The 12,616-nt window shown below is 41.9% G+C and overlaps 1 protein-coding gene across 24 annotated transcripts in view; it reads left to right on the forward strand.

Moving 5' to 3' along the window:
- Nucleotides 1-12,616, forward strand: part of mypn (myopalladin) — an 828,299-nt gene that overhangs the window by 388,864 nt on the left and 426,819 nt on the right. For all 24 annotated transcript variants that reach the window (XR_015079259.1, XR_015079260.1, XM_085994999.1 and 21 more), the window contains 3 exons: nt 1,119-1,170; nt 3,911-4,037; nt 5,604-5,675. Coding sequence is in view for 22 of the 24 variants with exons in the window: in XM_085994999.1 (XP_085851125.1) it covers nt 1,119-1,170; nt 3,911-4,037; nt 5,604-5,675 (251 nt within the window). In the remaining 2 variants the exon portion in view is untranslated. The remainder of the gene's footprint in view (nt 1-1,118; nt 1,171-3,910; nt 4,038-5,603; nt 5,676-12,616) is intronic.

The raw sequence follows: 12,616 nt of genomic DNA on the forward strand, positions 1-12,616 counted from the left end.
GTTTAGTTTTAGACCCTATTTTTTAAAAATTTATTTTTTTCAAAAAATTGATTAATTGTTTAAAACATTTTAAAAAACTTATTTATAGTTAATATAATCAGTGAGATGTTTTTTAAAATTTTATTTAAAGTTAAAGTAGTGTTTTGGCAGCCCATACTTTTCATGAATTTGACAGCTCTTACTGTCAAACTCATGAATGAGTTTCCCCTCCCCTGATTGGCTGCACAGTGCTCACCTGATCCCAGCCGGCACATCGCACTAACTACACCGCTGGATCAGGTAAGCACATCGCGCCGACATCTGAACCGGGCCTGTGACAGGAAATGCAAGCAGGCCCGGGCTTCAGATGTTGGCGCGCAGGGTGAGTGCACATCGGGGGCTTGCACGCGCAGCAAGCCCCCGATCCTAATTTCAGGGCCATTGTGCCAGTCAATATCTGTAAATTGAAAATTTGGCTAATATTTTGGTTGTAGATACTTTTCAGGTAATCTTTTAAAGGGTAAATTCAGGAATGCTGCATTCCGGGTGTGGACCCTCACTATCAGTGAGCATGGGTCAGATAATTGTGATTGCCCTATCTGACCCCCGCTCACCACGAGTGAGTCTCTGATCTTGGAAGTGTAGCCACTCTGAATTTGCCCTTGAAAGTAAAGGAAGTTGGGTAGGAATTGGACTTCATTGTGCCTGTTTTCTGGATGGAAAACAGGGGCACAGAGGTCCAATTTAGGGGTACAACCTCCCACCACCGAACAGCATCAGAAACAAGTTTGGTGCCATTTTGGGTTGGGCACGCTAGAGGCGTCCTTGGCCTCAGCCTAAACCAGGCATTGGATTCTTTGCATTTGCCAATGAAGGGTGTAATGCCTGTTTGAGGGCCCCTTTCTCAAATTGAGTTGCCCTGAGGGGAGCAGGTGTCGGGTGCCAACGAATTTCTATCCCTTGGTCTCTTTGGGAAGATTGTTCACAACTCTCATTGATTAATGGCTCTTATTTATTTGTTTTGTTGTACAATATCCTGTTTCTATAGTACGAGTGGGCCTGGGGCCTGTTATTAGAAAATATTTGCCAATTTATTAAAAGTAGACATTTCAACCCTTTCTCCTTTATATATTGCACAGGACTCTCATCATCTGAATCCGAGCATGACTCTGCAAAGGAAGATATGACTCAGTAAGTACAACCAAGACATATCACACTCTGCAGTTTCTGACACATTTTGTTCATCAAAAGACTGGAAATATTTACACTGCTGCACCTCAAAGTGTTCTCTACTGTGGGCTAAAAGTACACAGTTGGGACAGAGTAAAGGTGTCTTTATTTTGTATGTAACTGTTATACCTGCCTTGGGAATAGTTGGTCTTGATCTTGACCACACAACAGGAATTAGTCTAGTCCCTACCACTGGTGTTTGTTAACTGAACAAGCAAAAACCACGTGTGGGTTATTTTACGAATTTGCACTCCTGCGTGGAATTTTGTGTGGCGTAAACATGTATCAAGTTTTCATTTGCAGAAGTCAGTGGGCCCTGCAAGTTTTTCCTGTCCATTAAAATTAATAATCAGGCTCGCCTTCACTGCCCTTCCCCAACGTCCACTGTCTTGATTTACACATGAAGCTGGATATGGTACCAAAGAGCCATTGTCAACAAAGAAGACAAATCCTGTGAGGTGCATGGACCTCCATACCCAGACTCCCAACACATGCTGACACTGTGCAAAATTCCACACTGGCACACACATTTTTGTGTGCTACTGTGAGGATTTATCATGATGTGTGAAAACTAGAGTATAATCTCATTGGTTTTATTCGCACGAGAGCATAATATACATTTCTAAAACAGTACACTTCATATAAGAAAGAAAAAATGAATTTGCCTTTGTATAGCACCTTTCAGATCCTTAGGACATCCCAAAGCACTTCGCATTCAATGAATTACTTTTTTGGTTAACTGTTTTGTAGGGAAATACAGCAGCTAACTTGTACACAGCAAAGTCCTGCAAAAGCAAATGAGATGTAGTAAATGGCCAGTTGATCAGTTTTGCTAGTGTTGATTGAGGGATGAATATTGAGGACACCAGGAGAATTCCCCAATCTTCTCTGAATAGTGTAATGGTGCAACAGTGCAACTTGAAAAATTAGATGTGGCCTTAGTTTCAGTGGCAGTCGGTGATCTTTTTAACAGGTGAGGCACAGCTAGACATGCCTAACCAAACCAGTGTGTTACCATGGCCCTACAAGTATGCACCATGCAATTAATTTTCTTGCCCATAGCTGTCTTCCATTATAAGAAGAAAGCAAAGGTCAAAGAAAAGAATGAGAGAGAAGCCAGTAAGCAGATGGAGGGAGAGGGAAACGATAATCACTTCAACAAAGCCAGCTCCTTTTCTTCAACCTGTTCTTCCAGACTCCCGACCACCGGATACTATCGTACCTTAGATCTCCCCAACTGACTTTATTTTGCTATTCACAACAGGAGCTCTGCATTTATCGATTTCCTGGTTTCTACTTAATCGTTTCTCATATGAGAGATCCATCTTTACTCTTTACACGTGACTCCTATTCCTGAGATAGTCCTATCAGATTTGCCACAAGTTAGTGCCTGTTGACATTGAATCCACATAGACATCCTCACCAGCATAAAGTGTATCAATGCATAAGTTCAACTATCTTGCCAAACCAGAAGGAGAAGGAGAAAAATGCTTTCCCTTATCTACCAACTGAGTTAACTTGCCACAATGGAGCAGTACAGCCAACCAGATACTCAATATTATCAACAGTTACAGTATTCATTTTGTTGGGAAAAGTATAGACAATGAGAAATTAGTGTATTTTGAAAATGAAAAATGACTTCTTCTCATTAGCTTAGCCTTCCCACTTGACCTTGGAAACACTCTAGACATTCTGCTGCAAAACATCTGTGATTGTGCAGGCACACTCTGCACCTTGATGTCAAATGAACTGTTCTCTCTTTTGATACTGTTAGTGTCCTTTGTTTAGAGAATAGTAAAGAAATTCATGAATGAGACAAGAACCTAAAATTATTGGCAATCACAAAACCACAATATTTTACAGACAAATCAAAACCTCAACTTGGTATTTGCGTTTTGGCACAATAATGAAATGGAGTCGGCCTTATTTCTTGTAGTCACCAATGGGAACAGCTGAACATGCCTTAATACAAAGGTAGTTTATCAAGGTGACCCATCTGCCCAGGCCTCCCCCTTTTATAGTGTCACCTTTCAAATAGTCACTCAACCAAATCCTCGTGGCCATTGTTTAGTTCTCCAAATATATTGATCACAGCTGCCCTGTACTCACAAGAAGCAAGAAACAGTATGTACAGCATTCATCAGTCCAACCTCTTTTCTATTTGGCTCCTCATAGTACTGGTCTACTTCTCTGCCCTTGGCTCCATTCTATTATCCCAGCATTTATGGTCCATGTGCCCCTACAATAATTTTTGCTCTGGATCAATATGGTAAATGCATCTGTCCCTTTCCCATTTTCTGTCGTATGCAGGTGCAATCCACTGGCTTATTAGAGAATGGTAGAGACCACAATGCAGAGTATAAAGGTGTCCAGTCTTTACAGAATAATATATTTTGACTTGTATTCGCTGTTGATTAGGTTGGTGGCTGACTACAGGCAAGTGCTCGGTTTATAAAGGTAATCATAAGTACAGGTTCCACAGTATTGTTCTATTACAAGCAAAACATTGTATCACACAAGACACTATTTCAATAATATTTCATTAATGTTCCAATTAATTCTATGTAATGTGTGAAATCCTTTCTAGATTTTATTTTTTACTGAATTGTTTTTAAAGTTCAGATTGTGTAAGACTGAAAATAACTGAAAGCCAAAAGGTTGGCATGCATTGTGTCTAACCAATATTGTGTTCTATATATAGGGTTCAAGATAAGATTTCCATTGCTGTTGCAGCTCCGTCCCCACCCTTCAATCCTGTAGCTGTTCATTCAGAGTTCCACCAGTTACACTGCACAGTCGAACAGTCTCTGGTGCAACCTATTCAGCAGGTATTATCGATTTGAAGTTCTGTCTTTTTAGTATTTACTTAGAGTCATAGGCCTAGAAATTCGTCTCAGGTGGTGGCGCAAAACAGGCAGTATTGGATTGGCTGCCCATTAGACACAGCGCCTGATATTCAGTTGCATTGACTGCAATGGAACTAAACATCAGGTGCTGCGTATAAGGAGCAGCCGATCCGATACCGCCCATTTTGCACCATTGCTCGAGATGAATTTCTAGCCCTGTACAGAGATTAAAGCACAGAAGGGGGCCATTTGGGCCATCACACCACAGAATCACAACAGTGCAGATAGAGGCCATTTCGGCCCATCGAGCCTGCACCGACACATATCCCACCCGATCCCCGTAACCCCTGCACCAACACATATCCCACCCTATCCCCGTAACCCCATGTATTTAATCCCCCTAACACTAAGGGTCAATTTATCATAGCCAATCAACCTAACCTGCACATCTTTGGACTGTGGGAGGAAACCCCACGCGAACACGGGGAGAATGTGCAAACTCCACACAGACAATCACCCGAGGCCGGATTCGAACCCGGGTTCCTGGCGCTGTGAGGCAACAGTGCTAACCACTATGCCACCGTGCCGCCCTGTGCTGGCTCTTCAACTGGCACTATCTACACTACTTCAATTTCTATGCTCTTTCCTCTTGTTCTCTTATGTTCTTCCTTCTTAAATACTTGTCTAATTCCTTTTTAAATATTATCTATAATTTATTATAATAAGCTTGTTTGAGAATTATTGATAATTTGGATTTTGGTAATTTAAATATTGCTGAATACAGTTATTTTCTAATTAAAAACAATTTAATATGATTGGATTTTGAAACCTGTAATGCAATTTTTGTTACTTAATTTGTTAATACAAACCTAAGGGCAGCTCCACTCCCGGTGCAAAGCCTTGCTAGATGGGAACAGAGACTGAGCTTATGTACTAAAGAGCCAATTCCCAAATTGACTAGCAATGCTTCACAGCAGGAGCAGTCGGATGGTAAATTTACCCTCAGGTTTGTGATTGACAAGTTTACAATGTTTCTTTCTGACTACTGAGTTCATTTTAACTGTGGATGACAGGGGTGTACATTTTCCTGTATGTGTAAAGTTACCAATGAGAGGTTGTGAAATGAAACACAATTTTGTTTAAAAAAAAACCCCAGAAAGTGTCGCAAGTATACAGCAGGTCTGTCAGCATCTGTAAAAAGTAAGGACAGGTTAACATTTCAGGTGTGTGCTCTTTGACAGAACTCCAGAGGTGCTACCAATCTATCTAATGCTCCCAGGGGGAGCCTCCTTCAACGCAAGTCTGAGTCAGAGATGGGACTACAACACTACAGCACGATTTTTTTCCTGAGCTCCCTTTGAGTGTATCTCCCCACTGGGGGCCACATGATTGGTAAATTTGCCCTTACACCTGGAACACGCACCTGTCTGTTCTTTTCTCAGGTGTAATCAGATCTGCTTTGCATCTCCAGGGTATTTAATTTTTTGTTTTAACCTCTGTTGACTATTCTTCCTGAAGCTAAGTAAAACTGTATTATTATTCTACTAGATACAAAGCCCCACAAATTTACTGCAGGGATTGGATGGGCTACCCCTCATGGCTGCTCCAGTTTTTACAAAGGTATTGTAAGTTGAAAGAAATGATTTGTTGTTTACAGATATGTGACGATAAATTGAGCTATCAGCCCTGGTTCTGTGAGAGTCTACTGAGGGGTTGGGGGATTGGACCTGCAAGCCATGTGACAAATTTTGCAGTGGAAAAAACTGTCCAACTTTCAGGAGACAGTGCTGTCGGTTAGCCTGAGCTTAAGTATCGCCTCAAGAATTTTGTTAGTTGTTCCTACACCAGATTGCAGATGTTTGTTACCAGCTCACCTCCCCATGTAAAATGGCTCCATGGCAAATCCATGGGCCTGTCCTGCTGAAGTTAGATACTTGAAGCTAGGTTTGTGCTGGAAAAGTCAATGGTGAATGTGTTTTTTTTCCTAAAAAAACATGAATGTTCAGTTGCATTTTGCTCCCTGCATTAGTTTCTGTTCTTATGGAGGTGACCCTTTCTTCTTAAGATTTTTTTTACTCCAGTTTTGTTGCTTGCTATTGCAATCAAAGTTGCAACAAACAAAGCGCAGAGGATGGGTGTTCCTTTCGTGGCTCCTATAGCAAGCTATGATTTAGATGAGGAAGGTAAGTTCGTGAATGGCCACCAAATGTAGGTGTGATGACATCTTAGGTACCCCAGGACTCAAATTAATAGACCTCAATTCTCTTACTTGGGCATGTCAGAGGAGACCTGTTTTTGCCCCCTCTGCTTCATTAGAGAGGCCATTATTTCTCCAGGTTGATCGCTCCCATAAACAGACTCCACACCCTTATGTTCAGGAGAGTATTGTTGGCATTTAGTATATACTTATGTAAATGTGTGACCAAGGTTTGGAAAGTAAACGAACCCTCATTGTATGGACTGCATTCTGTGATTTCATGTCCACCGGGTTCATTTCTTCTATCTTCTGGAAGGTAGATTGGTCTGCACTCTGATGAGATTAATTGTAAACAAACACAATTTTCAAACAATTACAATCTATTTCATATCACTTCTTGTAATATGGAACATAGGAACAGGAGTAGGCCATTCATCTCCTCGAGCCTGTTCTGCCATTCAGTTAGATCATGGCTGATCTGTACTCAACCCCAATTACCCGCCTTTGCTCCATATCCCTTGATACCCTTACCAAAAAAAAATCAGATTTCCACTACCCTTTATATGTAAAAGTGCTTCCTGATTTCTCTCCTAAATGACCTAGCTCAATATTAAATGCCTTTGTTCTGGATTCCCGAGGAAATAACTTCTCTGTATCTACCCTATCGAATCCCTTAATCATTTTAAGTACCTCAATTAGATCACCCCTCAATCTTCTAAACTCAAGGGAATACAAGCCACATTTATGCAACCATCATCATAATTTTACCCTCTAAGCCCTGGTATCATTCTGGTGAATCTGTGCTGTAACCCCTCCAAGTTTAATATATCTGGCTTCAAGACAGAAAACAGAGAGTAGGGGTAAAGGGTAGCTATTCACAGTGGCAGGTGGGTAGTGGTGTTCCACAAGGATCAGTGCTGGGACCACTGTTGTTCACAATTTATATTAATGATTTAGACTTCGGAATCAAAAACACAATTTCTAAATTTGCGGATGACACCAAATTGAGGGGGGGGGGATAGTCAATATTGAGGAGGACTGCAACAAATTACAGGAAGACATTGAAATTCAACACAGATAAATGTGAGGTATTACATTTTGGTAGGAAGAATAGGGAGGTCACTTATTACTAGGAGGGTACAAGTCTGGGTGGGGTAGAGGAGCAAAGGGATCTCGCAGTACAAATACACAAATCACTAAAAGTAGCGACACAGGTTAACAAGGCCATAAAAAAAGCAAACCAGGCACTGGGGTTTATTTCTAGAGAGATAGAATTGAAAAGTAGTGAAGTTATGCTAAACTTGTATCGAAGCTTGGTTAGACCACACTTGAAGTACTGAGTACAATTCTGGTCGCCAAATTATAAAAAGGATGTAGAGGCACTGGAGAGGGTGCAGGGAAGATTTACAAGGATGATACCAGACATGCGAGGGTATACCCATCAGGAAAGGATGAGCAGGCTGGGTCTCTTTTCGCTTGAAAAAAGAAGGCTGAGGGGTGACCTAAAATTATGAAAGGTTTTGATAGAGTAGATACAGAGAGAGTGTTTCCACTTGTGGGGAAGAGCATAATTAGAGGCCATCAATATAAGATAGTCACCAAGAAATCAAATAGGGAATTCAGAAGAAACTTCTTTACCCAAAGAGTGGTGAGAATGTGGAACTCGCTACCACAGGGAGTAGCTGAAGCAAATAGTATAGATGCATTTAAGGTGAGGCTAGACAAGCATATGAGGGAGAAGGGAATAGAGGGTTATGCTAACAGAGTTAGATGAGGAAAGACGGGAGGAGGCTCGAGTGGAGCATAAATGCTGGCATGGACTGCTTAGGCCGAATGGCCTGTTTCTGTGCCGTATGTCCTATGTAATCTTTCCTGAGGTACTGTGCCGAAAAACTGAGCGCAGTACTCCAGATGGGATCTGACCAAGATTCTGTATGACTGAAGCATAACTTCCTCACTTTTGAATTCCAATTCATTTGAGATAACAGCCAACATTCTAATGGCCTTTTTGATTACCTTTCGTATCTTTGCATAAGGTTTTAGTGATTTGTGTAGCTAGACACCTGAACCCCTTTGCTCCTCCGCAGTTCCTAGCCATTAAGAAAATATTCTGATTTTGCTTTCTCAGATCCAACAACTGTCACATTTTATTATTTTTCACAGAAACGATTTTGGAATTGAGTTATGTTTATGTGTTGTGTTTTAAAACCATGAATTCACAAAGATTGAAAAAAAATCCCACAGGCTACAGGCATTGAGGAAGTGTATCAAAGCCAGATGGACCAGTTTGTGGAATGTCACAGCTCTCAGTCTATTCCAAACTGATTCAATGAGCGTCATTTGTTTCTTCACAGACCTATTAGCCAGGATGGGCTCTCTTCATTTTGAGAACAGCAGGAGATATTCTCTTTAATACTACACCCTGAGGTAGCTGGTTTTATTGACAGACTTTCTGGTGAATTAATGTCCAGATAGCAAAGAACACAGAGGAATGGGACAAAATTGATATGGATAGGCAGGTTTTGAACAGAGGTTTATGAGACACAGAGGGTAGTTTTAACCCCCAAAATCAGGTGGGTTGGGGTCAGATGAGATGTAAAAAATTTCAAAATCTCAAACCCGACCATAACCCACCTCCAACCCGCCCACTTCCGGGTTTAATGGAGGCTGGTTGGCTATTTAAATATTTTAATGAGACTGAGCACTGTAATGATATCAGCAAATAGTGATGGTATTTGCCTGTTTGATTATGATGCCTTACCAGCATGTTTGCCTGATTGATTACTTATGTCTGACCAGCAGAGGGCATGTGAGAGACAAGCAGTTGAGTTTAGTTTTGGTTTCGCTTTAGATGGATTTCTAGCATGGTGTCTCCTGTAAGGCTGTTAACCAGAGTTGAACAAACTTTAGATTAAAAGACATTCTCTTTCATAAATGTCTCGTCATTGAACCCACATACAAATCAATACATGGTGTCAGAAGTGATTGAAAGAGATGAAGAGGAAAAATCTGAAGTGAAATCAGCTCTCCACATATTAGCAAGCCAAAAGAGAACATCGTTGCTTACCATTGGAGAATAGCTAACAAAGTGAAAAAATGGAAGGTTTACACCCACCGGCGAAGCTTCAGTTGACAGGTAATGTGGCTGAAAGTTGGAGGAGGTTCAAACAACGTGTGGGGTTGTATTTAGCGGCAATCGGAGCTGACGAGAAAAGTGATAAAATGAAAGCGTCAGTGTTCTTACATGTCGTGGGTGATGAAGCGTTGGAGGTGTATAATAACTTCACATTCGCTGCTGATGGAGACAAAATGAAGCTAGATAAAATAATGGAACAGTTTGAGGCCTACTGCATACCTAAATGTAACGTGACGTTTGAGAGGCACAGATTTTTCACATGTGTACAGAAAACGGGAGAGACTATTGATCAGTATGTGACTGAACTGAGAAACCGAAGCAAAACATGTGAATTTGGGGGACTGACAGACTCGCTGTTAAAAGACAGACTGGTGTGTGGTATTCCAGATAATGGTCTAAGGGAAAGACTGCTAAGAGAGCAAGATCTAGACCTGGGAAAAGCCATAGCACTGTGTAGGGCTACAGAGACTGTGAAGTCGCAGGAAAAGGAGCTGTTCAGTGACAGTAGCTGCAACGTGGATGCAGTGAGTAAGAACGGACACAAACCGTTTAACAAAAAGAGCGCCAATGTGAAAAAAGAGGCATGGCCAGCGAACAAAAATGAAAGGGGCAATCGAAAGTCATGTGGTCGATGCGGTACACAGCATACACCAAAAAAGTGTCCAGCATATGGTAAAAAATGCAATAGTTGCAACAAAAACAACCATTATGCCCGTTGCTGTAAGAACCAAGCGCAACAAAGCAAGGTCCATGCAGTAGATGAAAGCGAGATAGAGGAGTTCTATGTAGATGTTGTGCCTGAAAACAAAAAAGAAAAAAGAGACTGGATGTTGACACTAAAAGTGAATGACATACATATTCCATTTAAATTGGATACTGGAGCACAAGTTAATGTGATATCAGAGACTGATTTTAAGAAAATTAGACCCAGACCAAAGATACATGGAATAAAAGTGAAAGTGACAGGATACTCAGGTACTGATATAGCAGTGAAAGGAAAATGCATTGTCAAAGTGACACACAAGGACAGAGAGCACACGCCAGCATTAATCGTGGTGCCAAAGGATGTGCAAGCCATACTAGGTTTAAAAGCCTGTGAGAGACTGAACCTGGTAAAGAGAGTCCTCGTTGTGGAAAGCGAAGGAGAGACAGTCTATGATGAACTCATGAAAGAGTACAATGACCTATTTCGGGGTCTAGGCTGCCTTCTAGGAGAACACACGATCAGAGTAGATAAAAGTATGCCAACGGTCATACATCCATGCAGAAAAGTTCCGTTTGCTCTTCAAAAGCAACTGAAGGCAGAATTGGACAGGATGGAAAGCCTGAACGTGATTCAGAAGATAGATGAGCCAAATGAGTGGGTGAGTTCCCTCGTCGTTGTGGACAAAAAGAATGGAAAGCTCAGAATTTGCCTGGATCCAAGAGATCTAAACAGAGCAATAAAGAGAGAGCACTTCAAGCTTCCTACACGTGAGGAAATCATGTCACAGTTTGCAAATGCAAAGTATTTCAGCAAGTTGGATGCATCATCAGGATTTTGGCAGATGAAACTGGATGAAGCAAGTTCAAAACTGTGCACGTTCAACAGTCCATTTGGCAGATACAGATTCCTAAGGTTACCATTTGGCATTGCCTCAGCTCCTGAAGTGTATCACAAAACTATCCATATGATCTACGAGCACCTGGAGGGAGTTGATACATCAATGGATGACATCATAGTATGGGGAACCACGAGAACTGAGCATGATGAGAGACTGAAAAAAGTGCTGGAAGCAACAAGGAAAACAAACCTGAAGCTGAATAGAGAGAAATGCCAGCTCGGGGTGACAGAACTGACATTCGTGGGAGATATCCTTAGCAGTGAGGGCATCAGACCAGATCCCAGAAAGGTGTCCGCCATTGAGAATATGCCAAAGCCACAATGCAAAAAGGACGTGCAGAGGTTTAATGGAATGATCAACTACATGGGTAAATTCATATCCAACCTCTCAGAAAAGATGGCGCCACTGAGAAGACTAACTGAAAAGAACATAGAATGGGAATGGAATCATGAGCATGAGAAGTCATGGAGCGATCTAAAGAAACTGCTCACAGAGGAACCAGTTCTGAGGTTTTATGACCCAGCGAGACCCATCAAGATATCATCAGATGCATCACAGAGTGGGCTCGGTGCCGTTCCTCTGCAAAAATATGACTACTGGCAACCTATTGCATATGCATCGCGCTCAATGACAGACGCGGAGACGCGATATGCTCAAATAGAAAAGGAGCTGCTCAGCATCACATACGCCTGTGAAAGATTTCACCAGTTTGTGGCAGGACAAGCAATCAGTGTAGAGACTGACCATAAGCCCTTGATTGCATTGTTCCAAAAACCACTAAATAGCTGTCCGCTTAGAATACAAAGAATGATGATCAGGCTGCAACGCTATACACTGAATGTTGCGTACACACCGGGTAAGCTGATGTATACAGCAGACACGTTGTCCAGAGCTGTTGACCCAAGTGAGCCCGCAAACACCAAAATGGATGAAAAAGTGAACGCCTACGTGGACATGATCACAAGTGCACTGCCCATAGCAGATGCAAAAATGGAGCTCATAAAGACTGAGACAAACAAAGATGAAACAATGAGACGACTGAGGAAAAGCATCTTGGATGGATGGCCCAACATGAAGCAAGACTGCTCACCTGACATGGCAGAGTACTGGAACTGCAGGGCGGAACTATCAGTGGTCGAAGACATCATCTACAAAGGAAGTAAAACAGTTATCCCAAAGAGTCTGAGAAAAGAGATGCTAAAAAGGATCCATGGAGGACATCTGGGAATCGAAAAGTGTAAGAAAAGTGCACGAGAGGTGATGTACCGGCCACGAATCAACCAAGATGTGACAAATGAGGTGTCAAACTGCACAATATGCCTGAAATATCGAGCAAGCAATCTGGTAGAACCACTAAAGCCACACCCAGCGCCAGACAGACCTTACCAGAAGGTAGGCGCTGACCTATTTGTATGTCAAGGGAAGGACTATCTTGTAGTCACAGACTATTACTCCCTGTATCCAGAGGTTTGTAGACTGCACACCACCACTGCAGATGCTGTGATAACATGTATGAAAGCCATATTCTCCAGACATGGCGTGGCAAGCGAGGTCTTCACAGACAACGGACCCCAGTTTTACAATGCAAGTTTCCGACACTTTGCCAAAGAGTGGGACTTTGTCC

Source organism: Somniosus microcephalus, chromosome 8, assembly GCF_052327205.1.
Source record: "Somniosus microcephalus isolate GS21.2 chromosome 8, FLI_Smic_1.0, whole genome shotgun sequence".
NCBI classification, from domain to species: domain Eukaryota; kingdom Metazoa; phylum Chordata; class Chondrichthyes; order Squaliformes; family Somniosidae; genus Somniosus; species Somniosus microcephalus.